General features: G+C 37.8%; 1 protein-coding gene across 1 annotated transcript; it reads left to right on the top strand.

The window, feature by feature from the left end:
* The first annotated feature begins 564 nt into the window (after positions 1-564).
* Positions 565-3,329, top strand: MEE40 (Pentatricopeptide repeat (PPR) superfamily protein). Its single transcript, XM_028081184.2, has one exon. The coding sequence runs from the start codon at positions 782-784 to the stop codon at positions 3,041-3,043; it is 2,262 nt and encodes a 753-aa protein (XP_027936985.1). The 5' UTR covers positions 565-781; the 3' UTR covers positions 3,044-3,329.
* Positions 3,330-11,939: the final 8,610 nt, after the last annotated feature.

The following is an 11,939-nucleotide window of genomic DNA, read 5'->3' as shown; positions in this document are numbered from 1 at the left end:
CTTAATAAATATATAATTATAAAAAAATTGTATTTAATTGTCGTGTTTGTTGTATCTGTATCCTTATTTATGATTCATAGTAAAAAATAGTTAATGGATGTCATTTTTTTTTCTTTGGAGTATTTTTTCTGGTATCTAATCACTTTGTATTTTTATTCTCTCATAAACCCTTAAAAATAGTGAAGCCCCATATATATCATAGCATGGAATAGGAAAACAATGAAGAATTGTAAAACCATGTAAATAAAGAAGATTTTTTGTGAGGTAGGTTGTGTGTTGTCTTTCATTAATACATAGAAGAGATGAAATCTCCACAAAATAAATATCAACACTTTTTTTTTTTATCTTACAAATGACCATACAATCAAGCCTCCCACAAAGTAAGATGTATAATTAGTTTTCGCATAACAGGTCACAACAAAAAAGCGTAAGATCTTAAAGTATTTGCAAAAATCTTAATTTCTATCCTCAATGTTTAAATTATCTTAATTTATTTTGCATTGTTTAATTTTTACATTTGTTTTTCCAGTTTTAAAACTCGAAATAAAGCTAGTTTTCGTATATGCGGTGAAAATATCCAAACAAATAGAATTCTATCCTCCTTGAACATAGCTTCTTACCCCCTGAAAGAGATTCTCTTCTGGTCCTCATCCGACACCAGGATCACTGTTTCTTCTTCACCACCAAGTGGCAAACCCTCTTCCCAATTCATCCACACTCTACAGTGCTGCAGCGGTCACCCAATTCTTCACGCACGCCACATGTTTGTAAAATTGTTTCAATGGCACTATCCTCTCTCCATTGCCACCCTTTTCCTTACACTGTAATAACCCAACGCCACACAATACCTTTCTCCCTCTCTTTCTCTATCTCTTCCACCTTCAGATTCTCCTCCGCTCTCTCATCTTCCACTTCCGCCACGCACCAACCTCTCCCCCCCGACTTCTCCCCCTCCCAACTCCTCGACCTCCTCCGCCGCCAGCCCGACGAGTCCTCCGCGCTCCGCCTCTTCCAATGGGCCTCTGCCCAGCCCAATTACTCGGCCCACCCCTCAATCTTCCACGAGCTCCTGGGCCAACTCGGCCGAGTCGGCTCCGTGGACTCAATGCTATCCCTCCTCAACCAGATGCAGTCCTCCGCCTGCCCCGTCGACGAGTCCACCTTCCTCATCTTTCTCGAAACCTACGCCAACTTCGAACTCCACGCTGAAATCAACGCCGTCATCCACCTCATGGAACGCGACTTCGCCCTCAAACCCCACACGCGCTTCTACAACGTTGCCCTCAACCTCCTCGTCAAAGCCAACAAGCTCAAGCTCGTCGAAACGCTGCACTCCAAGATGGTTGCTGACGGCGTCGCGCCTGACGTTTCCACCTTCAACATTTTGATTCGGGCCCTCTGCAAGGCTCACCAGCTGCGGCCCGCCATTCTCATGCTCGAGGACATGCCTAACCACGGCCTCAGGCCCGACGAGAAAACGTTCACCACGCTCATGCAGGGATTTATCGAAGAGGGTGATGTGGACGGCGCGTTGAGGATTAAGGAACTCATGGTGGAGTCCGGGTGCACGCTAACTACTGTTTCCGTGAATGTTTTGGTGAATGGGCTTTGCAGAGAGGGTAGAATTGAAGAGGCTTTGAGATTTATTTATGACGAAGAAGGGTTTTCCCCTGACCAGTTTACGTTCAATGCTTTGGTGAGTGGGTTGTGTCGGACCGGGCATATCAAGCAGGGTTTGGAGATGGTGGATTTTATGCTTGAGAAAGGGTTTGATTTGGATGTTTATACTTATAACTCTTTGATCTCTGGGTTGTGTAAGTTGGGTGAGATTGATGAGGCTGTTGAAATTCTAAACCATATGATTTCGAGGGATTGTTCGCCGAATACTGTGACTTTTAACACACTGATTAGTACTCTGTGTAAGGAGAATCATGTTGAAGCGGCGACCGAGCTTGCCCGTGTTCTTACCAGCAAGGGTTTTTTGCCTGATGTGTGTACGTTCAATAGTTTGATACAAGGTTTGTGTTTGACGAGTAACCGAGAGATTGCGATGGAGTTGTTTGAGGAGATGAAGGAGAAAGGGTGTGAGCCGGATGAGTTTACGTATAGTATATTGATTGAGAGTCTGTGTTCTGACAAGAGACTTAAGGAAGCGTTGCGGCTGCTGAAAGAGATGGAGAAATGTGGTTGTGCTAGAAATGTGGTGGTGTATAATACTTTGATTGATGGTTTGTGCAAGAGCAATAGGATTGAGGAGGCAGAGGATATTTTTGATCAGATGGAGATGTTGGGGGTATCGAGAAGCTCGGTGACGTACAACACCCTTATTAATGGCCTTTGTATGAGCAAGAGAGTGGAAGAAGCTGCTCAGCTTATGGATCAGATGATAATGGAAGGGTTAAAGCCGGATAAATTCACTTATACTTCAATGCTTAAGTACTTCTGCCAACAGGGGGATATAAAGAAGGCAGCTGATATTGTGCAGAATATGAGTTTGAATGGGTGTGAACCGGATATTGTAACTTATGGGACCCTTATTATGGGGCTGTGTAAGGCGGGGAGAGTAGAGATTGCAAGTAAGCTCCTTAGATCTCTTCAGATGAAAGGTATGGTCTTGACTCCCCATGCTTATAACCCTGTGATTCAAGCACTCTGCAAAAGGAAGAGAACCAGCGAAGCCATGAGGCTTTTCAGAGAAATGATGGAAAAGGGTGATCCTCCGGATGTTGTATCATACAAGATTCTTTTCCGTGGTCTCTGTAATGGTGGAGGACCCATACAAGAGGCTGTTGATTTTACGGTTGAAATGTTGGAGAAAGGAATATTACCAGAGTTCCAGTCATTTGGTTTCTTGGCTGAAGGTCTTTGCTCTTTATCAAGGGAGGACACCCTTGTCCAACTCATCAATATGGTGATGGAAAAAGGAAGATTCTCACAATCCGAAATATCTATTATCAAAGGCCTCCTCAGGATTCAGAAATATAATGATGCATTAGCCAATCTTGGTGCTATTTTGGATAGGAAAAGGCCCAGAAGATTTTGAGTACTGAAAGGCTTTCCTGCAAGTGCACTTGGGTGATGTTTTACAGAATGTAATGGAAGGGAAAACACCTTATTTTAAAGGCGCTGAAACATATGAAAGTGTCTAAAGCCCAGGACTCGGAGCTGTATTGCACACATTTCAGCACTGGTGTTGGTTTCGTCTGTCTAGCTTCATTGATAATATCACTTCTCCAGCCTTGTGTGTTTCCAGTTTCAAGGGGAAAATGTGAACATGTAACTTGTAGCTATCATTCATATCAATAGTACTTAATGGATTTATGGCATAAGGAGTTTGCTGACTTATTAATTTTAACTATTTTAGTTCTAGGATGAGAATTGCAGGCTTTTATTTGACTTGGACTTAGTTGGTCTGAAATTGGTATTATGGTTAAATACATCAAGCATTTATTACTTCATATTTCAAAGTAGAATATGCTTCCTAATACAAGTAAACACCAAATGCCATCCCATAAGTGAGCTACCATGTGTTGAAGTTCTTTCCCCAAATTGAGATAAGCTATTCAATTACAAACTTCATTCTTATCCTATATTTCATGCACGTGGAAGTATGATTCTACTGTTTGTGTACGTATTTTATAGTCAAGGTTTCCCTTTATATATATTTTGGTTTGGTTCTTGGGAGGTGTTACAACACTGGTGTGTGACAAAACCTCACTTTCTTCGAACCTCAAACCCGTCACATTGCCGGTCGCTGAATCATTAAACTTGAGCTTGCCTTCTGTATTGAGTAACTCTAACGGGCTTTGTGCCTTTTTGTTTTCTCGCAGGTGCGTGAGCATGCTAAGGAGTACTTAAAACGGTTGTCAAAAGACCAAATTCATCGTCTATAGAGATGCATAAATCAGGTCCCATCCTTGTATTCATTTTACTGACTGTTTAGTGTTCGTTGTTTGTCAGTATTGTTGTGCTGTTGTTATGGGTCATTGATCGACCCCATTACTTAACCCCTCGAAAATAAAAGAAAAGAAAAAGCTTTTATAATGTCTGGCTCTCCGGTGCAAGTTGCTACACAGTACAAACTTGCAAAATTACTATATAAGAGCTGTTATAGCATCTCCACCAGGGTAAGCATCAAATCATTCAAGAATCCTGGCATGGCAAGCAAAATTGCTTAAAATGAAGCAACGTACTTATATAATAAACTATTATAAATAGAAAGTAATTATTTTAAATCATAACCGTTACAGGAGAACGAAGAAAAACATCAACTGCCAAAAAGAAAAAATGCACAACACCCACACATTCAGAACGTTACACAAAAAAAAAAAAAAAAAACCCAAAAATGGAATCTTGAAAAAAAAATGTAAAATATTGATGAAGATGTGAGCTTCTCATAAGATATTGTACCAAATCATGTTCTATTTGGTCATTTTTAATTTGGTTCCTATTTTACTAAATCATGTTTTATTTGGTCATTTTTCTTGACGCTATTTAAATTGATGACGAGATATTGTACAAGGTGACACTATTTGTGTTACGTGGATGATTTTTTATTACTTGAGCTTCTAATGAATGTTGTCATTACAATGTTTATTGTATTTTGGAATAAAATTGGGTATAAAAGAGGGATGAGGGTTAGGGAGATAAACTAGTATAAGTTTTGTCATGGCATGATTTAAATGAAGTTGTTGGCTACTGTCATGGACCTTTAGAGACTGGAGATAATAGTCTTGTTGATTGTGTTTCAGAAGTTGTTAGTTGACAAAGAGGGCGATGAGGGTGACAAAGTGGAGGTTTAGGGGGCAATAAAGTGGAGGGTCTGGTGGTGATGAAGTTGAGGGTTAGGGGTGATGAATAGAGATTAAATTGAACATTATTTAACTAAAACACCACTAAATCGAACATTATTTAACTAAAACAACGACTAAATTGAACAAAACACAAAAATTAATAATTTCATTTAGTCATTCATTGATACACATTACAAACTACATTTCAATCACCCTACATAACACAACCTTAACATAGCAATGTAGTCCCAAACACACCAGTTAAGATTAAACAGAGAAAATATATATTTAGAGGGCTTAAATGACGCTTCCCATGTTCATCTATTTGTATAGATTAAAAGCTAATACAATAGAGATATGGAAGATTAAGAGACTACCCTAGACTGCTAGCTACAAAACTAAAAGAAATAATTAGAGGTAACCCAACACACTACTCCTTACTTCAGGTAGACTTAATAATTATTACAAGACTCCCCCTCATGCTGGAGCATATAGATTATATGTTCCAAGTTTGTAACAGATAATTATTCCAAGTTCCAAGTTTGGTCAACACATAAGCAAGTTGGTCATTTAATTCAACAAGCTTAGTATATATTTCTTTCGTCAACAATTTTTCACAAACAAAATGGCAATCAATTTCTACATGTTTAGTTCTCTTGTGAAACACTGTATTTGATGCAATGTGGATAACAGCTTGATTATCGCAATACATCTTTATAGTCTGGATGCCACAGAACTTAAGCTCTTAAGGGAACTACTTTACCCATATAAGTTCACATGTTAGTGACGTCATTGCCCTATATTCAGCTTCAGTTGTAGACCAGGCCACTACATTTTGTTTCTTATTTTTCCATGAAATAGGCGAACTTGCCCAATCTGCATCATAGTATCCAAAGACCTGAGTGCTTTCTTTATCTTCATATAACAACCCTTTCTCGGGTGTAAGACCCGTGAAATTTAATTAATTAAATAAATAATTAATTCATAAATGAGGTTAGTGGGAGCCTTTATAGCATTAAATGTTAATTAATGTAATGTGGAAAAGTACTAGCTCAAGTGGTTGAGAGTACTTGGTTGTGTGAAAGGACTTGGGTTTGATCATGATGAGTGATGATATAATCCTAGAATTATAGGAATTATCATGAAACATGAATTGGATGAATGGTTGTGCATTGATTTGATATCCGCATGGTTACGGGTTTAAACCTTGGTAGTCCCAAATTGAACTTTTTTTTTGCCAAAATTCTTTTTGGCATGGATAAGAAAGGTAAGAAACCCTAGCAGCTAGAAGGGGCGGCCAAGGGGCTGAAAAACCACCATGGAATAGCCATTGAATGACAATTAAAACTTAATTTTAATGGTATTTTCGTTTTGAGCCATTAACCAATCATTAAGGCTTAGTAATTAGCCAATTAAGAGGAAAAGGAGAGAGGGTGAAGGCTACCATTGTTCTGCACAATAGGGAGAGAGAATTCAGAGTGGAAACTGTGTTGTTGATTGAAGCATAGGGGCTCAATTGGAGAGAGAGCTAAGGCAAGCCATTGGGAGCAAGGAAAGAATTAATAATATTCAAGTTTTAACAAGGAAACCAGGTTAGGGGAGTTGGACTCCACATATTTACTTGTATTACTATTTGTTGCAAGATGTATGATGATTATACTGCCCAAGCTTTGTTAATTTTGTTCAAATTCGTGTTTCTGGATTTTTTCCAGAAATCGCCTGACGGGCGATGAACTGTCGCCAGGCCACGCTTGGTTGTTCACCCAGTTTCCTGGGTTTTGTTTGAATGGCCTAGCGGTGATGAACACCCGCCAGGCGACGCGAGGTAGATTTGGGTTATGTGAAAGTATGGTTGAGATATGTTGGCTATGGTATTACAATGATTAAGTAATACATGGAGTGAGAAATTTATGGAATGAGATTAGGGAGAATTCTAAATGTTGAGCTATGTTAAAAGTCTGAATATAATGACAATGTAATAAAGGTCAATGTAAACCAGAATCTTGCTGAATGATGAGCCATAATCTGAGTTAAGAGTTGGGATGTGAGGTAAAATTGCCTAAGATAAAGATGTGTTATCATGCTAAGGTAAGGTATAAATGGGTATGTTACTTGTAATTGCTTTGAGATTGATGTGGCAGTGGAACACCGTGATAAGTTTCAGGTCTGTTTGTGACTTTGGTCTAAATTAGAGTAATATTGTTTGACCTTAGTTGATTTAAGGAGATTTGTGTAGTCAAGAGAGTGAGGGTGATTATGATAGTAAGGCACAAGAAAGGTAAGTTCAGCAACATAAAATGGAACTTACTTGATAGGAAATCATGCGATGTATCATGGATAAGAGGAGAAGGACTGAAATCAAATCTGAGAGGCCTAAACCAGTACAATTTGTTGTACTGGTGTAGCGCCTGACGGAGGAGTTTGGATTGCTAGGCGATAACTACACTCGCAGTGGTTACTGCAACATGTGGTGCCTGGTAGTGAGGGTCGTCCTGTCAGGCGACACTTGCAGACAGTGGCACTAGAGGCGTTTGGCGCCTGGCGACACGTGTCCCCCGCCAGGCTGTCTGGAAGCGTGTTTTGCTTGCTTTGGATGTGCGTGGTCTACAAGGCTTTGGTGATATCTCGAAGGTCGGCTTGCTGGTGTTCCTTGAGTTGTGACTCAGAACGTATCCCTTGAGTTGTGGCTCAAGATAGGGGTTAAGCACGTGGCATTCCTTCAATTGTGGTTCGGAATGACATCTTTTGAGTTGTGGCTTAGGATGGCGGATGAACACGAGGAACTCTTGAGTTGTGGCTTGGGTTGGCGAGTGTTACCAGTGTGAGTGTGCAAGTTGTGGCTCGTACGGCAGTTCAAGATAGATTGCCCTCCTTGGTGTGAGACCAACGAGTTTGGTAGTCTTAGGATGTTATGAATGATATTCATATTGGGAACTTCACCTAGCGTTACATAATATGATCTGTAGCAGGTTTCCCGCACGTGCTTTACAACTTATGGCTTGTAGATATGACAACAAGACATCTTGAGATATTCGTCTAAAGACGTAGACCATAGATGATATAGTGGTGGCCATGTGGTATGAAATCAAAGAATGAAATGTATGAAATCAAAGAATGAAATTCCTTTGGTGTTTATATATATATATATACATATATATATACATATATATATATACATATATATATACATATGTATACATATATATACATATATATACATATATACATACATACATATATACATTTATATATACATACATATGTATGTATATATGTATACATATATATATATATATGTATATATATATGTATGTATATGTATACATATATATATATATATATATATATATATATATGTATATATATATATGTATGTATATGTATACATATATATATATATATATATATATATATATATATATATGTATATATGTATATATATACATATATATATATATATAAATGTATATATATACATATATATATATATATATATATACATATATATATATATATATACATATATATATATATATATATATATATTTTGTTTAACTGTTAGTTCACCTTATTTGTTTGTGTTTAGCGATGATCGTATATGCGGTACACGGGAGCAAATGATGTTGTAGGTGGATTTGGTGAGATATAGAGCCATAGTGTGGGCTATATGGGAGAAAAGATTTATTAGAGTTTTAAGTTTATGCGTTTTAAATGAATTGTAAACTTTTATATTATTATACTTTGGTATTATAATTGAGTTTTATAAGTATGGATATTTTAATAAATTTTGAAGTAATAAAGTTTTAAATTTTCCACGTTTTTGGAAAATGATATTTCAATAAATGACGCTTATTTATTATTTTTTTATTTTATTATTTAAATTCGTAATATCCGGTTAAGATGTTAAATTGGGAGCCTTTTATAGGTACCTTAGAATGCGGATAATAACATTCCAATGGCCAACACATGGAGCTTGTATAAAATGACTAACCACTCTAACTACAGAAGATAGATCAGGCCTTGTAATGGTGCGATAAATTAATTTTTCAACCAGCCTCCTATATCTCTCTAGATCGGAGAATAATTCACTTTCTTCTACCATTAATTTCTGATTTGGGTCCTTAGACTGTCTATTGGTCTACAATTAATCATGCATTTTTCTTGTAATATATCAAGAGAATATTTTCTTTGAGAGATTGTAACTACATCTTTTGACCGAGCTACTTCAATGCCCAAAAAGTATTTGAGGCTTCGAAGACCCTTGGTTTGAAAATGTCTACATAAGTAGTCCTTTAGTTGAGATATGCCAGCGATATCATTTCTTGTAATGATTATATCATTTCTTGACAACACAAGATGACTATTAGATAAATACATTTCCTAAGAGATGTATGATAGTAAAAGACATAATGATCTCCTTCATTATGTTTTAGCCCAAATTTTTGAACAATTGAGCTAAATTTTCCAAACCAACACGTGGTGATTGCTTGAGGCCATATAGAGAACGATGTAATTTGCATACCATACCAGACTCCCTCTGAGCAACAAATTCAGTAAGTTGCTCCATGTAAACCTCTTCCTCAAGATCACCATGGAGGAAGGCATTTTTTATATCCAATTGATAAAATGGCTAGTGACGAATTGTTGTCATTACAAAGAAGAAACGAATAATAGTCATCTTGGCCACTGGAGAGAAAGTTTCACAATAATCAAGGCTATGAACCTGAGTGTACCCTTTTGCATCTAATCGGACTTTAAGACGATCCACATGAGTCTTCCATGGTTGATTGGGCTTTAGTCATGAAAGACACCATATCATGGTTTGTCATTTTAAGAGAGGCTAGCCTGTTTGCAGAATCATAGAGGTGTTGAATATCGTCGGTATAGATGGTTTGAGCTTTCTTCAAAATTGAGTGACATGTTTTGAAAGCTCTAAGGGACACTAAAAGACTTGGTTCCATAGATTGTCACAATAGGTCACAAAATTGGAAATTTACTTGTTTCCATTGTTTAGCTTTTTTGGTAGGCACATAACTTCAATCTTTCTCAAGGTGATCATGATGTGGAATAGTACTAGCTAAAATGATTGAGAATAAAGTATGACTATAGTAGTAAGATAAAATCATAGATAAGTATGAATTACTAAGAAACATGAATTGGCTTGATGGTTGTGCATGCACTTGGTAATTGGAAGGTTGAGGGCTCAAACCTTGGCTAGAGTAAAATCATAACATTTTATTTCTTTTTTATGCCTTGGGGACGAAATTGAGTAGATGAAGAGTTTGAGATAGGTTCTATGAATCTAGACGTAGATAAAGGGATTAATTGGACTTGATTAGCTATTAAGGACCAATTAAGGAATTTATTTGAATTTAATTTCGTTTTAATTCAATGAAATTAGTTTTAGAGTTGGAAAAGAAAGGGAGAACAACATAAATTCATGTGATTGCCAACCATAGAATTTAAGACCTTAGAGAGTTGAGTTAAGGAGGTGTGAGAGGGTTGAGAGAAGGTTTTTTTAGGTTGGAGATCAAAGTTGGAGCAAAAATTAATGATGGTGGAGCAATTATAGCAGGATTTCCAAGTTAGGAGAACTGCACTTCGTGCTTTAACCTTTACTTATATAATTGTGTAATGTATGAGATGCATTTTTCCTGTCAATTCGTTTTGAGTTTCTTCGCGTTTTTGGAATTTTTCAGAAACCGCCTGGCGGCGTTGAAGACCTGCCAAGCTACGCATGCTCTAGAACCCATTTTTCTAGTTTTTCCTATGAACGACTTGGTGGCTGCGTGTTGTCTGCCATGTGACACGAATTGGGTTGTCCAGTTCTTGGCCTGTTGTGGTTTCTTCAATATTTGAGAAACTTGCATTGATCCTTTATGTATGTACATGTGAATTTGAATGTGAAAAATTGCCTACAAGTGAGTTTTTGGATGAAACTGGTATGAATCATTGCATAATTGGTTAAGGTTCGTGTTAGGTTTGAGTATGACGAAATATGATTAGTCTCTAAGATTGGTGTTATGTTTCATGAAAAGGATCCTACTTTTTTATAAACCCGCATTGTATAGGTGATTGCACACTAAAAGAGTACCAAAACGCGTGTTTGATTGAAGAATTGGGGGTTAGGGTTTGTACTAGTGCAGGAAAACTTGGGAAGAACCCAGAGTGTGTATGCACCGCCTGGCGCTACATGAACTACAATTAGGCAACACATTAGGCTACTAGGGTGGATTCTTTAGGAAATTTTGTGTATAATATTGGATAATTAGGCAGAGGTGGTGGAAAGGACACAAATGTATGTAATTGAATTAAGTATGATTATGTGATAATTGGAATTACAAGAGTGTAGAAGTGGTAAGTTTACCTTGACTGTGATATGGTATATTGTATGATTTAGGAACTGTTATTTATTGCAAATTGGGATGATTGATTGAAAATTAGTGTGGTAAAATGGGATGTTTGAGTATTGTATGTATGCGTAAGTTGTGATGTGGTAGTAATGCACATGTTATGTTTTACTTAGTCAAATAAATGGTGTAAGGAAATCATAATGCATGTTGGTGTATGGACTATATGTTAGTCATGTTATTATAATTGAATAAGTATTTAAGTGATGATTGATTTCATGTGGAGGGTTGGGTTCCTTGGAACCAATCTCAAATTGCCAAAAAACTAGTAGCATTGTCGCTACTAGTATGGTGCCTGGCGACGTGGGACGAGCCGTTAGACAATAGAGACCCAAAACAGTGGCAGTGGCCACTAGACTCACGTGGTGCCTGTTAGAAGGGGTAGTCTCGCTAGACGAAATTGGTCTGACAGAGGTACTAGAAGGCGCTTGTCGCCTGCCGGCGTGTGGGTTCCGCCAAGCGGTTTGGAACCAGTTTTCGCCAGGCGATGCGAGTGAGGCGTCAGGTGGTTCCAGGTGCAGAATTGGACTGTAAGGAGGATTCTACACGACTTTGGATGGAGGTCTTAAGGTGATGCTTTGTCGAGGGCCTAATTACGAGTGTAGCTTGTATTAGGGTAACACGTGGTCACTCAAAGTTGTAGCCTAATGGTTTTGGAAGTCCAGTGGAGTGTGCGAGATCGTGGCTCCTACGGATGGGTTCCGGAAGATTGTCCTCCTTAGTGTTATCCGACGAG

The sequence above is a fragment of the Vigna unguiculata genome, chromosome 7 (genome assembly GCF_037176805.1).
Source record: "Vigna unguiculata cultivar grain cowpea cultivar isolate G323 ecotype 2 chromosome 7, ASM3717680v1, whole genome shotgun sequence".
NCBI classification, from domain to species: domain Eukaryota; kingdom Viridiplantae; phylum Streptophyta; class Magnoliopsida; order Fabales; family Fabaceae; genus Vigna; species Vigna unguiculata.
Note: the sequence above shows the minus strand (reverse complement) of the source record. Positions and strands in the feature narration are given on the sequence as shown.

Coding starts and splice junctions, on each gene's coding strand:
- MEE40 (XM_028081184.2), top strand. CDS start 782: ATGGCACTATCCTCTCTCCATTGCCACCCTTTTCCTTACACTGTAATA.